This window comes from Gopherus flavomarginatus, chromosome 1 (assembly GCF_025201925.1).
Source record: "Gopherus flavomarginatus isolate rGopFla2 chromosome 1, rGopFla2.mat.asm, whole genome shotgun sequence".
Taxonomy (NCBI): domain Eukaryota; kingdom Metazoa; phylum Chordata; order Testudines; family Testudinidae; genus Gopherus; species Gopherus flavomarginatus.
Genome location: NC_066617.1, coordinates 159,854,670 through 159,877,372, shown reverse-complemented (window position 1 = coordinate 159,877,372; position 22,703 = coordinate 159,854,670). Strand labels below are relative to the sequence as shown.

Genomic DNA, 22,703 nt, shown 5'->3' with positions numbered 1-22,703 from the left:
CAAACCTTAAACTGCTTTGCAAAACTCTCTACCTATAGGGACTGCATCACTTCACCTACCACCAAAATGTAGCCACTTCTGTGGTGGGATGTGGTAGCAATTTAACAGAGCACAACACATGATTAAAGATAAAATATGAAGAATTGAAATGGTCACAGGCTTTTAGGGAGGCAGAATGCAATGATCCGATTATACCTCCACTCTTATGTTAAAAGGCATGGGACCTTTGAGCTTACAAGTGGTCAGGACTTTTGTTTTGTCTCTTCTCAAAGCATCACTTTCAGTAGTACAATACACTGTCTGATCACACTGAGGACTTCAGTTCACTGTTGATTTCGAAGAGTGCCTACTACTGAATCACCAATGCTTTGTCCCCTGCCAAACATACCAAGCCAGCCGGTTTTTACCATCTGATCAAGGATAGTTGCCCAACCCATTTAAAAAAAAAAATCTAGACCTTTAAAAAAAAAAAAAAAAACAACTCTTTCCAAAGGTAACAGAACAGGGGACCAAGATGCTGAGTGGAGGGAGGAAAGCAAGAGACAATCTACAACAAATATAAGAAAAAGGAGTGACAGCAAAAAATTGAGTCCATGCAGTAGGTGTATGGACACTAGTCAGGCAAAGAATGGAAAGCTACTGTTTCTATATTACATCTAGATCAGAACAGAGACCCTTCTATACTGGAGCTCCATGGGTTGAAGCAGTCATACTGTGTGAATAGTAGCCTTAAAGAGCAGTGACACTTCAAGACAAACTTGGAATAGTTTCCAAATAGTGTTTCAGTGCATCCTATGTTTCACTCTTCTTATGCATGCACTTTTTAGGTTAGTACTGAAGTCTTACACAAAACCAAGAAGTCTCTCAGAGAATCAGGGCCTGTCTACACATAAAAGGCTGCATCGGTGCAACTGTACTGCTGTAACGCTTTAATGAAGATGCTCCTACACCAAGCTCTCCTGCTGATGTAGCATGGTCTCCATTGGAGGGTTGGGGGTGGGTGTTGGGATGGTATAACTTTGCTCAAGGAGTGTGGATTTTTCACACCTCATGAGCGCCATAGTTACACCAATGTAAGCCTCCAGTGTAGTCCAGACCTCAGCCTGCTGCCTCCTCCCCGCCAGCAATGTACGCGTTAATAGTTGTTAGAGCACCCAGATGCCACTGCAGAGGGTGCCAAATGGAGGTACATAAATAAACCTTCTTTGATTTTTGGACAATAGCTTTCACAAACTGCCAGTTAAACAGTTGTGAATGGGTGAGTTTATTGTGTTAGGTGGGGCAGAATATGCTGATGAGTTCTTAAGAAACAAGTCTTTATCTTCATGCAAATCTCTCTAGTAATGTGAACTAAAAAGCGAAGAAAAATACAAAAACAATACGAGAAGGATTGTCTCTTAGCAACTCAAAGACATTATGTTCCGGCAGCTTTTCAGCACAAATATTTAGCTCAGTAGCTCCACTTGACTGCATGAACTCTTGATAATGCCATTTTAAATGGGAAGAACTGTTAGAACAGTGAGACTGGGAACCAGGACTTGTGTGTTCTGTTTTAGGCCTTAGCCCCGACTTGCTGTGATCTTGGCAAGTCAGTTCCCCTTTTTGTCCCTGTTTCTCCATCTGTAAAATGGGAGTACTTCTATTGGTCCACCTCATCAAGTGGGAGAGGGGTTAAGAGTCTAATGTGTCGAAAATGCTTAGATCATCATATGGAAGGTGCTAGCAAAAGGCAGAGTACTCTAGTACTGCACTCCATTTGAGAACTCATTAGGCCTTTCCAGGGCCTGTTTTTGTAAAAAGTGTTAAGCTTGCTGAGACCATTTCAGGTTGCTGGCTGTGGTTGGTCTCTCTCATCTTTTAAAACCTCAGTGCTTTAGGCCTGAGATATTAATGTCTCAAATTGCACCAGAAGTGAAATTCTTGGAGCTATTCTAAATAACTATGCTGCCTCAGTCTGCTCCTGTCACAAGGATACTTTTAGACTTAATCTTTTTTATAACTTTTTTGAGAAGTGATTGTAATGATTTGATTAGATACTGGGCTGATAGCCCTGATTAGATGGAGGCCCTGAAACCAGAGAACAAGAACAACACAACATCACTACCTCTAAGCCTGTTTCTGTTAGAACACTTCTGTCAGCATATTTCCGTGCAGAAGCCAAACAGGTTTTCTCCTGTCAGTCACTGACACACTTGTGCTGGGATATCTTTTTCTCTTCCAAAAAACATGTTGGGGTGCTAATGACTGACTTGGTGACTACAAAGACTTAAGGTGCCACTATGTGGAATGAAGGAATCTACCTACTGTCTAGTATCAGAGGGGTAGCCGTGTTAGTCTGGATCTGTAAAAAGCAGCAGAATGTCCCATGGCACCTTACAGACTAACAGATGTATTGGAGCATAAGCTTTCATGGGTGAAAGCATGCGTCTGACAAAGTGGGTATTCACCCACGAAAGCTTATACTCCAATACGTCTGTTAGTTTATAAGGTGCCACGGGACTCTTTGTTGCTTCCTACTGTTTAGAAGCTTTAATGCAGTTTGGCATGCATTGGTGTAAATTGTCAAGTCTTCAGAAGCCTGAATCACTCCCTGAACAGCAGCTCCAAGTCAGATCGATACATGTCAGATTAACTCTTTATCCTTGCCTTGTGTAGGTGTGTCCAAGCAGATGCATCATGGAGTAGGAAGAACAGTGTGCAGGATCTCTGTGGCAGAAGTTCTCTGACATCGGAATCCTTTTATTGCTGACTTTCAAACTTCAGTCTACAATAAAGTTTTCTGACTCTTTGGCAATTGTCCCTACTTTTCAGATATGCTGGCTTCAGGTTGAACAGCTTTTGGACACATCCAGTACTTTAATATAGGAGCTATCAGGTGTTGTAGAGACCCACAAATTCACATGGCCCAGCACCTATAAATATCTATGTCAAACTGCTGGAGAGTTGGTGGTTAGCTTGACAAACATTGGCTAAAACAGTTCAGCAAAGGGTGTGTGTAATGTTTCCTCCACTAGTGAGGGAAACTGAGAAAATATGCAATGGAATCCTTTGTAAGTGAAACCACTTATGTCACAACTTTACTATGGATGAGGTTTCACTATAACCATAATTGCACTTGACTCATTGAAACAGAATTTCTCTTGCAGGTGGATTCTGCAGTGCACTTATAAGTACTTGCGGACTGGAAAAGCACTAGTTCCTGCATTTACAGAATGTTCTGTATCTGCAGGAGGTAGGCTCTTTTATTTTTAACTTCTGGGTATCTTTATCAGGGCTGGCTCTCCAGATCTCTAAGTAGCAAGAGCAAATGCTCCCAATCTCTCTCCCTTCATGAATCCCCTTCTACTACACACACTCACAGCGTAACATATAATCTTTCTTGTCCCTACAGATTGGGCAGAGTATTTGATTTTTCTTTTAGGGAACTGAAAGGAAAGACTCCTGCACAGTAATCAGCATGTAAAGTTGTTGTGAAGGCCAAGACTATAACAGGGTTCAAAAAAGAACTAGATACATTCATGGAAGTTAGGTTCAGCTATTAGCCAGGATGGACAGGGATAGAAAACCATGTTCTGAATGTCCATAGCCTCTGTTAGCCAGAAACTGGGAATGGGCAACAGGGGGATGGATCATTGGATGATATCCTGTTTTGCTCATTCCCTCTGAAGCACCCGGCCAGTGTTGGAAGACAGGATACTGGGCTAGATGGACCAGTATGGCCATTCTTATGTTGTCACCTCTCCTGGGGCTGTAGATGCAGGAAAAAATTCCAAACTTGGTTAGACCATTTACTCATGCTTCCCACCCTCCCACATTATTGAATACATTTTTGGAATTTTCTACCTGCTGTTCAGCTGTGTTGTGGCAGTTTCCAGTCTTCTTTGGCGACCATGTGGCTCTTTGGCTGCTAAATGCAGAATGTCAGGAATTGATATAAACTGGTGTTTCCTTATTCTCTTTCCCTTTCAGGATGACAATTGGGGTGAAACCACAACAGCTATCACAGGCACCTCGGAGCACAGCATCTCCCAGGAGGACATTGCCAGGATCAGTAAGGATCTGGAGGACAGTGTTGGCTTGGATTGCAAACGCTACCTTGGTTTAACAGTGACTGCTGTCCTTGGACTCCTCGTCTTCCTTACCCCCATTGCCTTCATTCTCTTACCCCAGATCCTGTGGCGGGATGAACTGGAGCCATGTGGCACCGTCTGTGAGGGACTGTTCATCTCTGTGGCTTTTAAGCTCCTGATTCTTCTGATTGGAACCTGGGCTCTGTTCTTCCGTCAGCCGAAGGCAGATATACCAAGAGTGTTCATGTTCCGGGCTCTCCTGTTGGTCCTTATATTCCTGTTTGTTTTTTCCTACTGGCTCTTCTATGGCGTCCGCATCTTGGACTCCAAGGACACCAATTACCAGGGGATAGTGCAGTATGCAGTGTCTCTCGTAGATGCTCTCCTCTTCATTCACTATCTAGCCATTGTGCTGCTGGAGCTGAGGCAACTGCAGCCCATGTTCACGGTCAAGGTGGTGCGGTCGACAGATGGAGAGTCGCGATATTATAGCTTGGGGCACCTGAGGTAGGTTGACATTTCTTGGAGGCAGGGGAATGTCTGGAAATCTGTATAAAGATTCAAGTGCAATAGCAGAGAATGCAATCCACTGAGCATGGTTTTGTTAACGTGATAGCCACTGGGTTTCTCTGTCCTTCCCTGTCTGAGGCTCTCCAAGTCTTTCATAGAGAAAAGATTAACAAATTAAACCTATTGGCTCCCCAGTGGGGTAAGAAAGGAATGTTTCAATTTCATGAATAGTGAAACAGGTACAAAGGCTGTGATTTGCCCACAGTAAGAGCCAGTAGAGCTGGGGATTGAGTGCAGATCTCCGAAGTCCCAGGCCTGTATTTTAACCTCTAGTCCAGGAGTGGACAAACTTTTTGGCCCGAGGGCCACATCGAGGTTGCGCAACTGTATGGAGGGTTGGGTAGGGAAGGCTGTGCCTCCCCAAACAACCTGGCCTCCACCCTCTATCTGACCCCCTCCCACTTCCTGCCTCCTGACTGCCCCCTTCAGAACCCGCAACCCATCTAACCCCCCCTGCTTCTTGTCCCCTGACTGCCCCGACCCTTGTCCACACCCCCGCCACCTGACATCCCCACCGGGACTCCCACCCCCTATCCAACTGCCCTCTGCTCCTCGTCCCTGACCACCCCCTCCCGAGACCTCCCCATCCCTAACTGTCCCCCAGGATCCCTGTCCCCTGACTGTCCTCCCTACCCCTATCCACATCCCCGCCCCCTGACAGGCCTCCTGGGACTCCCACTCCCAACCTTCCCAGTTCCCCATCCCCTGAGCACCCCTCCCAGAACCTCCACCCCATCCAACTGCCCCCTCCTCCCTGACTGCCCCCCAGGACTTCTGGTCCCTGACCCAACACCCCCGCACCCTTACCAGCAGCAGGAGCTCACAGCTGCGACACCCATCCAGAGCCAGCTGCACTCCCCACGCTACCCAGCGGGAATGGCAGGCCAGAGCACGGCCCATGCGGTGGTGTGGCTGCAGAGGAGGGGGGGCAGTGGGGGAGGGGCTGGGGGCTAGGCTTCCCGGCAGGGAGCTCAAAGGTCGGGCAGGATGGTCCCGCAGGCTGTAGTTTGCCCACATGTGCTCTAGTCCTTGCCTTCCTCTCTTCTCTTCCTATGAAGAGCCAGCATTGGGACTGTCTGAAGAATTCCTAAATGCTCCTGCATTGGGTAGCCAGGGGGAAAGGAGTCCTTTATGCTAAGTGATCAGCAGCTATGAGATTGGAATTTTTTTCAAATTGATGATTTGGTTTCTCAAGCCTGAGATCAAGATGGGGGCAGGGTGGGGGCTATGTTCAAGGCTTGTCCTGTTGTGCGTCTGGACCCTGACGCTACTTGATTTGAAGGGGTTCTGCCTGCTTGCCCTAGGTAAGCTTTTGCTGTGGCAGCTCCCAGGACATGGCACTAGCTCCTCTTGAAAGAGCTGCCCCAGCTTCTCCTTCCCCTCTTAGGATAGTTGAAGACTCCGCACTCCGGAGTATTTGTTTCAGCTGTTGTCAGTCCCATATGTAAGCTTTGGCGGCCTTTTCAGTTGCTTTATATTGTTACTACTTAGTTTGGTTTCTAAATTATTTGCTGCTTCAGTTGGTGGTGGGTGGTATGCTCTACTTCGTAGGTATCTAGGTGGGGTCAGGATGCCTAAAAGTTATTAGACCCTCTTAGCACTCCAGCACCTCCTAGATGTCATTTTAAACCTTTAGTTGTATGATTCATGCCTGACAACCCACCCCTTGTGCTGAGGTTCCTGCCTCTCTCAGGTGTGGGAAAGGCCAAGTCAGGTTGGCTAGAACTTTTTCTGGGGGAGAAGGCTTATTTCTGGTTCCCTCACCCCATGAAACTGATGGTTTCTCAGGCTGGGGGACAGAATGACCTCAAGCATGAAAGGGAAGATGCTGTGAACTAGTGTCTGGATTAAACATCTGTCAGATTTATCCTGTCCAGATCCCTGTGGCGCGCACAGATCTACTGCAGATGGAGAGATTAGTGTCTGCTGGTTTAAGTGGATATATGAACACAGTATCATGCAGCCTGTTAGCATGGTAACGGAATTGCTTTGAAGTAGGGCTTAGTGGTTAGAGCAAGAGCCAGGGAGTTGGGATTCTTGGTCCTTGCTCATGGCTGTGCTGGTGACTCGTGACTCTGAGTAAGTTAGCTCAACTCTTTGCCCCTGTAAAATGGGAGAAGATACCTATCTTCATAGAGAGTGGCAGAGCAGCGGAGCTTAATTTACTGTTTGTAAATCACTTAAATCTGTAGGACCACACTGTTGTTACCAGTATAATTAATCTATTGCCTATATGAGAGTTTAGATCACATAATGTTAAGATTCTTCAGTGATAGGTTCTAGTGTTTATCAGGCAAAGGACCAAGACCTTTCAGCCCAGAGAGATTGAAGGGTAGCCACCAAAGAAAGAATTCCTCTGTACACGAATGCTTCACACATTGGGGTGTGAGGATGCCATTGTTACAAGAAGAAGAGTTCTGCATTTTTAAAACTTACTTTAGGTATCTATTTTTTCCTAAAGGGAAAAAAAATTGAATTCTTGCTTTTGAGCGTTTTAGTACAAAACGGTGGGAAATCCTAGGTTTTTATTCATAGATAGTAGGGCCTCTGTTGCAAACATGCTTGAAACTAAGCTCATAGATGGGAATAGTCCATTGACTTCATGCTTAAGGTTAAGCACCTGCCTAAATCTCAGCAGGATGAGGCCGAAAGTTGTAAAAGTCTTCTGTTAGAGCCTGATATATCTGGCTTTTTTGGAAAACCCCTACCTGCACCTAACTTTTCGGTCAGTGACGTTTAACTGGCATGGTAACTGAAATAAATGGACTGACTTCTCATCCTAAGGCCAAGCAGTTTGCTCCTGTCTTCACTTTTTCCGTCTTTCTCTCCCATCTCTGCAGTTTTGAGCCCCGCTTCTCCGCCTCCACCCCCTTCCCTTGAGTGTCTAGCATGTTTTTTTGGGGTGGGCTGGGGTTGAGGAGAGCTTTCAACATATCTCCTCCTAATGTTGTTTCTCAGAGCACCTCCAAACTGAGCTGGTCAGTTAAAAAAAAAAATTCTGTGCAAAAATTTCAACTTTGTCAAAACTGAAAAGCATCGGGGGGTTGGTTTTTTCCAATGGAACAACCAAAATTCTGAGGCAAGCAGACACTTTCTTCAGAAAGTCTTGTCACAAAACTAATTTTCTATCAGCAGAGGTTCGGATGGAAAACTTTCAACCAGTGCTGGCTCCAAATGAGTGAAGGAAAGAGGAGGAGCTGAATTTGCCAGTAAGGACTTCTTCTCAGCCCTGCTGAGCTCTGGCAGGCTCAGGTCACTTCTCTTCCAAGAGTGGTTCCTATTAGCAGGCCGGCTAAAGTGCTGAGAGAGGGACCGCACCAGTTCCAAAGATTTCAAGTTTAGCTGCTCAGTTTAAGGACCTCCTGGCCTGTGATTTTTTTTGGGAGTGGGGAGTAGGGTGTTGCAATGCAGGTGGAAGGTGGAGTTGTACCCAGGATTGTGCAGCCAAGTCGAAGCCTTGCTTTTTTTGGTAAGTTTATAATGTTTGCTGCACTGCTGGTAACAGTGCAGAGGAACACAACATGAGGGCTGTTTGCAGCCCTGTTCAGCAAATGCACATGGATACAGAGAGTGAGAAAGAAAGAGGAGAAATGAACAAAACTCAGAGAAAGAAAGGAAAACCGAGGAACATGCAAGCGAGACTGGGTTGGGAAGCAGATAGTAGGAGTGAAAGCAGGAAAAAGGGGTGTGAACAGAAAGGAGAAGGGAGAGAGAAGGAAAAATAAAGCATTCTCTATCAGCAGGCTTGATCTTCTGGGGACTTAATTTTTTAATGTCCCTGTTTGTATCACAAAACCCGGGCATCTGTTGCTCTTTCAGGCCAGTTCCTCCCAAAATTTTCTGGATGCCTCATAGGTTGTTAGCAAAGGACCCATTTAAAAACCACTCTCATTCTTAATCAGGCCTCTAAATTTATTCTCTTCCTTTCAAATGAAAATGCATTCTTCGCCCCCCACCCTGACTCACCCTAGAGCAGTGCTAGTCTAGACAGCTCAGGAAAATGAATGGTTTCAGAAGCACATGGTAATTATTGGTTTGTAAACATTGATAGAATTAGTGTCAGGCGCCTGTATTATCTTGGAATTATTTGGGTTAAACAGGGCCATTACTGGGTCATAGAGTCTATTTCCACCCAGCCATGGAGCAGTGGAGGAGGGACTGGTGACACTGTTCATAGTTGTGCGTTTATAATTATATGGGTCTGTACAATGCCGGGTCTGTACAATGCCAGGTCTGTCATTTAGAGCACAGGTCTGCCCTAGCCTTTCACCTCTTGGAACATGGGCTTACCTCTTAAAACAAGCTGCCTGTGAGATTAGTTTGCGAGTCTCAATCTAGCTTCTACTGGACATCCGGCCACAACATTTGCAGTGCAATCCACAGAAGTGGACATACTTGGCTGTCTTTAATCCAGAAAGACTGAGTACTTGGAAGGGACTATAGCAGGGGTGGCCAAACTTACTGACCCTCTGAGCCACATATGACAATCTTCAGAAGTTTGAGAGCTGGGGCTGAAGCCCCAACACCCTGTCCACGCTTGGCAGAAGCCCCTATCTAGGGTGACCAGATGTCCCAATTTTATAGGGACAGTCCCAATTTTTGAGTCTTTTTCTTATATGGGCTCCTATTACACCCCCACTCCCGTCCCAATTTTTCACATTTGCTGTCTGATGACTCTACCCCTATCCCACAACCCTGCTACAAGGCAGAGGTCCCAAGCTCCCCTCCCTCGGGTGTAGGGGAGGTGGAGGATGCGGGGGAGAGGGACATGGAGGGCTCCGTGAGCCACATTTTAACTGTAAAAGAGCCACATGCGGCTTGCGATCCACAGTTTCGCTACCCCTGGACTATAGTGTCAACTAGATCCTTGCCCATCCCTTTGCAAAGGTAGGATATAATCTTTGCTGAAAGCTATCTGGGATATTTAACCTGACCTTAATTGTCGTCAAGAGGCCAAGAAAGAAACTGGTTGTAGCTACACCCCTATCTGCTACTACTCTGCCCATCCCTTCTAGACCCATCTGCATCTAGAAGTCATTAATGCCTCCAGGTTAGAGGTGCTGTTGCATGCACAGTGATCAACAGCAGAGCAGATGCAGTCACCGCCTCTAGGCCTATATGAAAGACCTCAGGGAGAGCTCACCACCCACTACAGCAGAAGATGATATAACTGTCCATAGTGGCATACGTGGCAAATGTCCACCCACACCTGTGGACTATAATGCAAAGCAGGAGTAATTTGTGCTGGCAGAGTTATGTAGGGCAAATTTATGCCACCTCTTTTCTGATTGTATCCAGTACAATCATCTTCTTTCATGAATACTCAAACTTAAACAAACAGCAGACCTGGCACTTGTGAAATTGCTTTCTGGGTTTTCAGCACTTAATGATCTCATTTGATAAGCTGCCTCTTGTATCCAGGCTCCTCCAGTTGGTGCAGCGGGCATAGTTGGAGTGTGTGGGCAGGGGAATGGACTGAAAAGGAACAAAGGGTAGGGGGAAGTAGTTTCCTCAAAGCAAAGTCTGCATATTTAAGCCTTTCCTTAAGTGTGGCTCACTAACTCCAGGCATTGCTTAAAGAGTGACATTCCCTTAGTCAGCGAGAACACTTGTCTGTCATCTGAATGGAAGAGAAAACTCTGCTTTCTGTCCAGAGTCATGCTGAAGTTTTTTTCCTTGGAGGCTACTGACATTCTGTCTCAGCCCCACCAAATGCAAACTCTTCATGGAGTACCTGCCTCTTACCCCTAGTCTCCATCACAGGATTTACTGGACCAGATCAGAGTAATGGCCCATTCAGTTGTCTCTTGCTTCAGGCAGGGCAAGATCCTGAAAATGATGAAGAAACTCCCTAATGTATCTGGCCAATTTGTTCCTCACTGAGATTCATAGATTATATGGCCAAACAGGATTGGTGTGATCTAATCTGACTTTCTGCATAATACAGACCACATAGGACTTCCCTGAATTAACTCCTGTTTGAACTAGAGCATATCTGTTAGAAAAACATACAGTCTTGACCTTAAAAATTTCCAGGGATGGAGAATCCAACCCCTTGATAGAGAGGTTAAGAAAGTGTGGTCTTCCAAACCGCCTGCAGTGATCAGCCTTTGCTGTGAAGCATGAGACCTGATTACTCTTGAGCTTGGCCTATAATTACCAATTTTATTAGTAATTTGAAATGTATTCAGCTATGGTATCAGAGACTCTGACCTCCTGTAGCAATAAGTTCCACAGGCTGAGTATGTGCTCAGTGGAGTAGCACAGCCAACTCCGCAGTCAAACCCAGTAGCCTAAGTGGAATTGGACACCCTGTTGCTCATTCCCTGCTAAATTGCACCATGTTCATGTTGGTAGAATTGGAGGGTGTTCTCAAATCGAAACTAGCCCTACACACTTCTGTATGATACAACTCTTCTCTACTGTTTTCATTCCCCACAGCTTCCCTGCTTCGTCACGCTAGCCAGCCCAGAACTTCCTAGGAAGCCGAGTGTCATTCTGCTAAAGTGGCTAATTGCCAGTGAGGATGTAAAGCTCTCTCGGAACCTATGCAGTCAGCCCCAATGTAGCCTTGCTGGTGAAAGGTGCCAGCCTGATGCCTTGGAGACTGAAGTCCTCCCGACTACAGAACTGGCCCAGCACAGACAATGACAGTGCAAGCTTCCTCACACCCGGGTTTGCCACTAGACCAGGGGTAGGCAGCCTGTGGCACATGTGCCGAAGGCGGCATGCGAGCTGATTTTCAGTGGCGCTCACACTGCCTGGGTCCTGGCCACCGGTCCAGGGGGCTCTGCATTTTAATTTAATTTTAAATGAAGTTTCTTAAACAGTTTAAAAACCTTATTTACTTTACATAGAACAGTAGTTTAGTTATATATTATAGACTTATAGAAAGAGACCTTCTAAAAACTTTAAAATGTATTACTGGCACATGAAACCTTAAATTAGAGTGAATGAAGACTCGACACACCACTTCTGAAAGGTTGCCAAATCCTGCACTAGACTGCAACAGTGACTTGCTTGGGCCCGCTCCAGGGGTGAGAGGCTAGCTCTTCTGCCTCCAGACCCATTCAGTTCTTAAATGCTCTGGGCACGTCAGCAGTAGTTTTTGATATAGGCAGTTGATCACTGGGCAGTCCACCAAATAACAATCTGATCCAGCTGAGTTCTGGTTGTTGTCTAGTGCTGGGTTTCCCAGACACTTGACCTACCCAGTCCTCCCCTACCCCCACTTCCTTGTACACACAAGGAGCAACAGCTGCCTGCTGCATCATCCAGCTGGAGGGGTGGTGGCCACAGTGATAGAGGTATCATACAAGTGACTGTGCCAGTGTTCTCTGAAAATCTTTGTTGCCTTCCCAACAGCTGGTATTGTGGGCTCCTTCACACTTGGAAATGAATGCTGGTAGGAACATTTTATTTCTTCATTCCCTTTTATGAGGGTTCGTCTGTCTGGCAGCTTGCTCTGACACAGTCTGTATTGTGCACCGGAAATGGGAGCATCAGGATTTCTTATGGCAGTTGGAGCAGTGCCACTGTCTGCTGGCGCATTTCTTGGTGACTGAATCTAACAGCAAAGTCTGGTACTACCAGCCCCCTCCTGGTACAAAGGAGCATTCTCAGAGACCTGATGGAGGGTGATGTGGCCATGTGCTACAGTTTTCCCTAGGTTACCACATTTAGAAATTCAACCCCCAAAGTCTATTTGGTTGACTGGTTGGTTTTGTGAGTGTGTTTGAAGAGAGTGGGTATAACCAGTGTATTCCCTTATTGTGCAGATTTGCCCAGCAGGCTTTTAAATATTGAACTGGACTCCTGCTTCCAAAAACTGATCAGGCAGTGGGTCAAAATAAAAGAATGGGAGCTGAGATGGCCTGGGTCCTATTCCTGCCTCTGCCCCATCCATTGTGTGACCATATTCCTGTCATTTTACCTCTATGCTTCAGTTTCCCCATCTGCCTCACAGGTTCAGAGGCAAGGCTAGTGTAATGAAAGTTAGGGTACGTCCAGACTACCCGCCGTATCGGCGGGTTAAAATCGATTGCTCAGGGATCGATATATTGTGTCTAATCTAGACGCTATATATCAATCCCCGAGCGCGCTTATATCGATTCCGGAACTCCATCAACCCCAACGGAGTTCCGGAATCGACACAGAGAGCCGCGAACATCGATCCCGCGCCGTCTGGATGGGTGAGTAATTCGATCTTAGATATTCGACTTCAGCTACGTTATTCACGTAGCTGAAGTTGCGTATCTAAGATCGATTTCCCCCCCCAGTGTGGACCAGCCCTCAGTGCAGTGGGATCTTCTCCTGAGATGTGCTGTGGTAGTAGAAAGCTATTCTTGACACTCTGTTGAAATAGTCTATGTTGGTGAGATAACGATGCAGCCCTGGGGCCTTGCAAGCTACTGGGCTGCAGCCTCCGCCTTCCAAGGGAGCCTGAGCTTGTTTTTTTTTTTCAATTGCTTTGCGTCCCAAAAACATGAGTGTGGAGTGTCGTATGATGCACACCAGCCAGTGCAGCAGTTGCTCTCTGCTACTACAGGAGCTCCAACCAGCAGAGGCTGGGGAGTGACCTTTATTCCCTGGAGCGATGGTTTCACATTTTTGGAATACTTGTAACTTAATATTTTAACAGTCCTGAATGTGTACTTGCAGGTGAAGAGCCTAGAGTCAATTATTAATCTCTGGCTTTCTCTTCCTCTTACTGTGTGATCTCCTGAAGGGCCCTGGCTTAGTCTGCAGGGATTTTTCTCCTTGTTTTAGTTCTGCAAATTGACAGCACACAGCAGTAGATGTACAAGCACTTCAGCATACCCTGTATTTATGGGTTTGTCATCTCATGTCCTCTTCCGTTGTTGTCCTGCCACCCAAAAGGCGAGCTGGCCTCCTCTGAAGTGCCTACTGTGAATGTTGTGGCCACTACAGAAAAGGCCCAGGCATCTACAAACACTGAAAAAAGAAAACCCCAAAACTTTTAACACAGACTCCCTGTGACAAATCATGGGGTACTAGGATTGCATCAAAGTAATACAAGCCCAGACCTGGTGTACAAGAAATATGTAATTCATCCCCTATATATACATAATATAAAAAATATCAAAGTAAGATGGCAGCTAATCCTAAATTCTCCCCTTAGGGAAGAGGGGAGAATTGCTAGGGAATTCAATCTATACTACTGACCTTAAGTCAGCTCTGCAGACTTGTCTTCACTGCAAAGTTAATTTGACTTGAGTGTTGTCTCTAACTTGAGTCCCCTCCCGTCTCGATTGATTTAAATCAAGGCAATTTAAATCAGTGATTTAAATCACGAGGTGGAAAGCCTTGATTTAAATGATCAATTTTAATCACTTTTCCATTTGTACTTCAGTTATTTTTCTAAAGAAACGTGCATTCTCCAAGGCTGATGTAAATCAGCATGTTGTCTTTAACACAGTTTTTATAGAGGCTAATGGATTCAGCATATTTTTTTTTTATTTAAATGTCTTGAGAGATAAGAAGTTTAGTCCGTAACACATTCTGTATTAAACTCACATTTCATTTTAAACAGATTTATTTTTAAAACGAAAACTTACAATAATTTAAATAGAAAACCTGAATTAAATTAAAAAAAAAAACAAAGTTTCCCCCACTGTGGTCCCCTCCACACATACAACCTTAATTCAAGTGTACTAGTGCTTTTAACTCAAATTGGCTGTCCTGTTTAAGGGCAGGGTATAAGCTAAAACTCCTACGAGCACAACTTGTTAGCTACTGACACAACTACTCCAGTGCTGGATGCAGGCGAGTATCACTCAAGAGCTACTTGTCCTCCAGTGCCCTTCCCGCTATTCCCCTGTGTGCTCGAGTTCTCCCACAATTCCCTGGGAAAGAATTTATAGAGCAGTTCATCTTATTGCAGCACGAAGAACCATGGGATGTGTTCCCAGAAGTCCCAGTGACACACAAGGGTGAATGCAGCGCCACTGTGGACACTGAGGCTGTGTCTGCCACTGTAGCATATAGGTAGCATGCTGTAGCTACACTGCTTTAATCCCACAGCATAGATGCTTCCTACAGCAATGAAAGAGGTTTTTCCATTGCTACAGGAACTCCACCTCCCTCAGTGATGGTAGCTTGGTCAATGGAAACATTCTTCTGTCAGCTGCGAACACAATATGGGTTAGATTGGCTTGACTATGGCTCTTAGCAGTGTGGATTGTTCACACCCTTGAGTGCTCTAGCTATATCGACCTAAATTTTAAGTTTGGACCAGACCTGAGTCTCGCTTCGCAGTGGGCTGCTCTCACTTGAGCTGGGCTAACTTAAGAGGAGTAACTCAAGTTAACTCTGCAGTCAAGACATGGCCTGCATGGGAGATTGAGCTCTGGCTTAGAAGTGGAGTGTGTGAGAGGGAGTCCCTTTCACACAGGGCCCTATATGGCATAGTCTCAAAACAGCCCCTAAGGGCTAGTCTTTTGTGCACAGACCTGCACAGAAATAACAAAAGATGTGAATTTAACCAGTTTAGTTACTTCCATGCAAGTTTGTGTGGACTTCCAGTTTGGAAGAAAGTGGCTAATGTTGGTTTAGTGGAAGTCTAGCTACTGACTAGCTGTGGAAGTCTAGCTAGTGACTTTAGCAGGTTCCCATCTGAAATGAATGTCCTCACCCTGACTGACACTGAAATAACTCATCTGTTTTGGGAAACAGAGTAGTTACACCTCAGCAAGTCTGTGTGCAGACCAAGCCTAAAAGGTAGTTCAGCTTATTGTCTTTGTACGTCTGTATTCAACCCCATCATTCAGCTGTGAGTAACTTCATGGCAAAATTTTGAGGGTTGAGAGAGAATCATGAGAAATATCCCCAAAAGAGATTAAAGCTGTTCTAATTCAGAGTAATGGCAAACTGCCTTTGAATGCTGAATCTGTTAATCCTGAGCCCTGCCAGGAATCAAGTAATGGGTGATCCTTTTCCTGGGATAGCACTCAGTCAGATTGCTGGCCAGGACCTGGAATGAGACCTGAGTGCTTTTGCCTTGTTGCAACAAATGAGTCCCTTTAAACAAAAAGAATCTCTTACTACACTGATGTATGAATTTAAAACTGTTCTAATGGTTATTTAGAACATTTCCTCCTGCTTATTTACTTCAAGTTAAAACTGGGCAAATACATTCAATATAATTTCCTTCCTTAACTTTCAAAGCTATTAATATATGTGCATGGGGGCCAATTTCCTAGTAGTGCTCATAAAGGCTCTTCAACCGTCTCACCTAGCACAAGAAAGATAATTGATTTAGCCTTTTTAAAACATGGACTCTCATTACTCAGAGCTCTGATTCAATTGTGCACATGTACAAGAAATAGAACGTTTTTCCATAATTAAAAAGAAAAGGACAATTGGAGGAAGCTAGAGTTTTTATATTAGGGTTTCTGCATTTGTTTTTATTTTGACTGTTTTTTTCAAGTCTGAATCCACTGCAGGTATAAATTGGGACAAATCCACTGATGTAAATGGAGATATTTGCTTGGGCTAGTGGTGAAATTGCTGTAGAAGGATGAGCCTCTATACCACCACGCCACCTCAGAGCCATAGATGTAGGGCCAGTGACCAAAAGCAGCAAGGTTAGAATGCTTCTGTATCCTGGCTGTTTCCTGGGTGCTACAAGGCGCCCAAGCCCCTACCCCCTTCTGTTCCTGTGCTCAGCTACACACTGCACTTAAGTCCTGGGATCCTAGGCAGAGCACTCTCTATAGACAACTTTCACCGTTAGGAAGCAAGAAAGGGGGGTGCGGGGGAGATACTGTTTGCTCAGTGAAGCACGAACAACAGGCTGTGTGCTCTTTTGGTGTCTACCTTTGTTTTCCAACTCTTTATCCAAAGTGCTTTGGTGGGAGTTTAATCCAAAACTAGAAATGCTCTTTTATACTAAAATGCTATTTGGAAGTTAAATGTTTCTGTGCCTCTTAAAAACAAACACACACTAAATTCTTGTTGATGTTCTTTGAGGTGGTGTTTTACATTAGTAAGAAGCCTGAGAGAAACAGGTTGTGTGCGCCACTTCGGTGAATTACTGACGAATATTGAAATGAACATGTTCATTTTCTAGGTCTCTCTGCAGTTGCCTTTTTAAGTGCTAGTGGACAGTGTGGAGGGACAGCATTGGACACTGCAGTCTATTTGTCTGCAGAACAAGAACAGCACTTGATAGCACATGCCTCCTGCAGTATGGTGCCAGTTGTGTGCCTCATCCCTGTCCTAAAAAACCCATCTCCAGAGGGAAAGCGACATTAACTCTCCATGTCCTGGTCAGTCTTTGGCACCCCTGTCAGCAATGGAGACAATTTGTGATTTGGACATCAGGAACCGAGACCATCAACTCGCTTTTCTCATAAGCTCCCAGATATTGTGTGATAACTTCTGTTCGCTACAGACTTAGTCTGGATTGGAATCGCTGACCTAGAAATGAGACTCAAACTCGCATCCAAGCTCCAGAGCCAGGACCGGCTCCAGGGTTTTTGTTGCCTTAAGCGGCGGGGGCGGAAAGGCACGATCGTGATCAGCAGCAGCTCCACTGTGCCACTTTCTTCTTCGGCGGCAATTTGGCGGCACGTCCTTCCCTCCGAGAGGGACCAAGGGACCCACCGCCAAAGAGCCCAACGTGCCTCCCCTTCCCCTGGGCCACCCCAAGCACCTGCTTGCTGAGCTGGTGCCTGGAGCCAGCTCTGTCCGGAGCTGTCCAGATCTCTTCCTCCAGCATTTCTTGGTGCCTGCTGTTCCACTCTCTCCTGTTGCTGAGATCTTTCTCATAAGACCAACTTCTGTAGCAAACATTGATAGTCCCAGTAGTAGTTAGCCTGCATATTGTTCACTTGGATTGATTTAATTCAAGTCTTCAAAGAACTAAAGGCAGATGGGTTCACATTACTGTAAGGAAACTGGAATGACCAGGTGGCTTGTGCTGCTGCTTACTGCACCTGTGTGTACTAACCTGGGTGATGCTGTGCAGGTTCAGAGTGCCTGCTGAGCCGTTAATTTTGAGATGTTGTGGATCAGCTTCCTGAAACCATCCTTTCGTGTAAATTGCCATCTCTGTGCTCAGGCCAGCTTTTCCCCCTAGCCTGGTCGATCAATTGATAATGGAGGTCTTTCACTGCTTAGGCCTGTTTCAGTGCTAGCAGTTGGTAGGTTTGTTTTTTTTTTTTTTTTTTTTTTTAAATGAACAAGTTAGTCTTCTCTCTCACTCCCACAGGGATACTCAGCCACTTCACAAAACCATGGTGTGGAGACAGTTGGCATGACATACTGGCAGCACGCGTGGCAGAATCCTAAATCTGAGCTAGCTTGTGAGATCCAGTCCCCGCCTCCTCCTAGGATTTGATCCAGCTACCATTAGCTTCATTGAGAACTGGCTCAAGCCTGTAATGAGGGTTTTGGGCATCTAGCCAGGCCTTGGTTTGTTTCTCATTGGGTGTTCTTGGTTTGTGGTGGTGGTGTGGCTAGGGAGAGGCAGTGACTTATTTCTTCTTTCAGTTCCTTGTGCCAGCCTTAAATGTGAATTGGCAACAATAAGATGGGCTGGCGCTCTGCTCTGTGAGCGTTAGCGGCTTATATGTATATATTTTTAAATCTGTTCTAGGGGAATTAATGTTTTATGGCTTCTAGGTGTTACTGTAATACAAATAAATACTAACTGGACAGAGAGCCATTAGCTTCTAAGGTTGTCAGTACGGCAACTAGGAGCATGTCTTCGGGTACATCTTCACTACCGGCCGTATCGGCAGGTAGCGATCGATTTCTCGGGGATCGATAGATTGCGTCTCATCTAGACGCGATATATCGATCCGCGAACGAGCTCCTGTCGACTCCGGAACTCCACCAATGCGAACGGCGGTAGCGGAGTTGACAGGGGAAGCTGCAGACATCGATTCCGCGCCGTGAGGATGGTAGGTAACTTGATCTAAGATACTTCGACTTCAGCTATGCGTATGCGTATCTTAGGTCGATTTCCTCCCCGCCCCCCCAGTGTAGACCAGCCGTTCCAATCTGGGTAGACAGATATGCACTAGCTCTGCTCAAGCTAGCTTGCCAAAAGTAGCCGTCTGGACCTAGTGGCACAGGTGAGCCACAGAGTGGGAAAGGCTTGTATCTGTGCCACTACATCCCTGCTGCTATTTTTAGTATGCTAGCTTGAGCAGAGCTGGCATGTGTCTGTCTCCCTGGGCTGGCTATACTCTGATGATACTCTGTATTGTCGATGCCTCCCAACTTTGTATCATCAGCAGATTTCACTAGCACATTGCTACTCTTTTGTGCCATGGTCATTAATAAAAGTATTGAGTAAGATTGGTCCCAAGACCGAACCCTGAGGACTCCACTAGTAACCTCCCTTCAGCATGATAGTTCAACTTTTAGTGTAACCCATTGCCTTCTCCCCTTTAGCGAGTTCCTTATCTATCTTACAAGTCTCATACTAATCCTCGTCTTCTCTAATTAAACAATTTCCCATGTGGTACTGTGTCAAGTGCTTTACTTGAAGTCCAAGTATATTAAATCTGCTGCATGTCCCTTATTTTAAAAGAATCAGATATTTTCTCAAAGGAGGAAATCAAATTAGTCTGACATGTTCTACCTTTTGGTAAACCTTTGTTGCATTACATTCTCTTTAGCTCCAGGAACTTAATGATTCTTTCCTTCACAATTTGTTTTTAAGTTTTGTGTACTACTGAGGTCACACTAACAGGTCTAATTGCCCAGATTTCTGTTTTGTTTTGTTTCCCTTTCTTAAATATAGGTACGACATTGGCTGTTCTCCAGACATATGGTGCTACCCCCCAAATAGATAGACTTATTACAATCCTTGTTACGGACAAGCAATCTCATGTGCCAGTTCTTTCAATATTCTGGGATGGAAATTATCAGGTTCCCATGATTTGAGCACCTTAAGCTCTTAAAGTTTTTTTCCTTTCACCTCAGATGTGGTACCTTCCATTTCTATACTCTCACTTCCATCAGCCATCCCATCTTTCATGCCCATGTTCCATATTATCATCCTTATTGAAAACGGAGGCAAAGTATTCATTTAGTTTTTGGGCCATACCTAGTTCATCTTTAAACTCCTTCCCATCCACACTGTATAGCAGCATAATCTCATCCTTCTTTATTCTATTTATATAACTTAAAACACGTAAGAGGTTGTTTTTTTTTAATCTTCCTTGGCAAGAGTTATTTCATCTTGACTTTTAGCAGTTCTCACTTTATTCATCCATTTTCTAACCTCCATGATGTAGCTTTCTTTGCAGATCAGTCCTGTTTGCCATTTCCTATAGGCTCTCTGCTTACACCTTGTCATAATATAATTTCCAATTCTGAACCTTAGCGTCCAAAATATGGGTACTAGCATGAATTCCCCTAAGCTTAATTACCAGCTTAGATCCTGCAGTGCTGCCACCAATCAGGACTTAGAGTAGAGTGCCTGATAAACTCTGGTCTCCCCCAAAATCTTCCCTGGGGACCCCAAGACCCAAATTCCTTGAGTCTCACAACAAAGGGGAATAAACCATTTCCCTTCCCCCTCCTTTCTTTCTCCCAGCTCCTTTCCGCCCTGGGTACACTAGGAGATCACCGTGATTCAAACTCCTTGAATCACCACACAGAGAGGAATGATACCTTTCCCCCTCCTCTTTTCCCTTCACCCAGAGGCAATCCAGATTCAAACTCCGTGAATCTAAAACAAAGAGGAAATTCACTTTTCCCTTCTCCCCCCTGCTCTCTTTCCCTTCTCCCCACCAATTCCCTGGTGTGTACAGACTCAGTTCCTTTGAGCCTTAACTAGGAGAAAAAAATCAGACAGGTCTTAAAGCAAAGCTTTTAATAAAAAGAAAAACTTTTACCTTTTTTTCTATCTCTGCAATTTAGATGGTAAAAAGTTATAGGGTCTGTCAGCTTATAGAAACTAGAAAGAAGGCCGCCCCCAGAAAAATACAATTTAAAATACTTTCAGCAAACTACACATTTGCAAATAAAAGAAAAGAAATAAAAAGATTATACCGCCTTTCTACCTTTATACTCACAAAATTGGAATAGAAGATTAGAGAGCCTGTAGGTACGTGTGGTCACTCTCAGAGCCCAGAGAGAACAAAGCAAAACCCAAAAAACACAAACAAAGGCTTCCCTCCACCGAGATTTGAAAGTATCTTGTCCCCTGATTGGTCCCCTGGTCATGTGTTTGGTTCCCTGTTTGTTAACCCTTTACAGAGGGTTAACATTAGACATTAACCCTTAACTATCTGTTTATGACACACCTACTAATCTTTTTGAGGAGGCTATTTATCCAGCTGGCCCTGGAACCATTTTCTGCAAGTTTTGTCCCTTGCTTGGGATGCAAACGGCAGATGGAATTTCTTCAAATCAGCTATACAAAAGCCAAGTTTCCCCAACCTTTAAGTCATTGAGCTCATCAGACCAGTTAACTTTAACTTCTTCAACTTCCCTTAAAACACTTGAAATTTAAAACCATAGTTGTTACCCATTTTTGGTGGTTCTTCCATTTAATGTAAACTAAAGCAGCTCTTGATCACTCGATGCAAGGTTATTTCCTACGACCAGCTCTTCTATGATGTCCTCACTACTTATCAAAAAGTCCACCTCTTGTTGGTTTGGTGTTGGTCTGGTAAAGAAAACTCATCTATCGTATCTAGGAAAAACTGTATTAGTAGCATTTATTCTCCAATCTCTGTCTGGGAAGTAAGTTTCCCATCATGACACAATTCTCAAATGTATTTATCTCTCTCATGTTATTGAAGAGATCTCTAACCATATCTGAGTCTGAGTGTTGGAGGTCTGGAGGAGACCCAAATACTTGCCTAATACAGCCTCTCTTGCAGTCCTTCCCCAAAGTGATTTTTATCCAAACAGGTTGTTCTGTTCATATTGTTGTTTCTTATCTTTTTACAATTTACTGCTTCCTTGGTGCACAGTACTACCCTACCACCTAGGCCTTTTTCCCTCTCTCCTGAATAGCTCTTACCCTTGAATACCTCTAGTCCAGAGGTGGACAAACTACGGTCTGAGGGATTGGTACCCCCCTTTGTGCCACAGGGCTAAGGCAGGCTGCCTGCCTGCTCTGACCTTGCACCACTCCTGGAAGTGGCCAGCACCATGTCCATGCAGGCACTGCCTTCCGCAGCTCCCATTGACCAGGAATGGGGAACCGCGGCCAATGGGAGCTTTGGGGGTGCTGCCTGCAGGTGAGGGCAGTGCGCAGAGCCCTCTGTCTCCACCCCTAGGGAGCCTGCCTTAGCCCCGCTGCCACTCCGGAGCCACTCAAGGTAAGTGGCGCTAGCCCGGAGCCCACACCCAAACCCCCTGCCCTGAGTCCCCACCGCACTCCGCCTGCACCTTAACACCCTGAACTGAGCCCCTAATCCCCTACCCTGAGCCCCCTCGTACTCTCTGCTTCCCTCCTGTGCCCCCAACCCGTTGCCCTGAGTCCTTTCCTGCACACCGCACTCCCGCCCACACCTCAACCCTCTGCCCCAGCCCTATGTTCATGGCCCTGCATGCAATTTCCCCACCTAGATGTGGCCCTTGGGCCAAAAAGTTTGCTCACCCCTGCTCTAGTTTAGTTTATAAGTGATATTCCACCATGTTTCTGTCATTCCTATAATATCTGGTTTGACTTCCTGCATCAGTAGTTCAAGTTCTTCCATTTTATTGCTCAGACTCCTTGCATTCCTGCACAAGCCCTTCAGTTGTTTTGCTCAGATCTCATCTAGTTTTCTACCTGAATTAGGTATAATCCTGTACTAATTTAACATCTACCTGACTGCTACTCAAATCAGTATTTGTACTTTTTCACCTTGCTGTGTATACTCTCACCTTCTGATGTTCCTTTATCCCTTAGTGTATCTTCATTTAGCTGATTTACTGCTCTGTGTATTGAAGCCAAATGTGGAGATTTCTCAAGGTCTCTCCCAACTTTCTCCCCTAGTCTCCTACTTTGAAATCCTTCTTCTCAATCATGCCAGCTTTGATCCCAGAAGGTTAATACTCTAGTGAATTCCATCAACAGAGGAATGT

General features: G+C 45.2%; 1 protein-coding gene across 5 annotated transcripts in view; it reads left to right on the top strand.

Moving 5' to 3' along the window:
- VANGL1 (VANGL planar cell polarity protein 1) overlaps positions 1-22,703 on the top strand; it is a 56,376-nt gene that overhangs the window by 10,381 nt on the left and 23,292 nt on the right. For all 5 annotated transcript variants that reach the window (XM_050959031.1, XM_050959022.1, XM_050959050.1 and 2 more), the window contains one exon: positions 3,970-4,577. In XM_050959031.1, the coding sequence (XP_050814988.1) occupies positions 3,970-4,577 (608 nt within the window). The remainder of the gene's footprint in view (positions 1-3,969; positions 4,578-22,703) is intronic.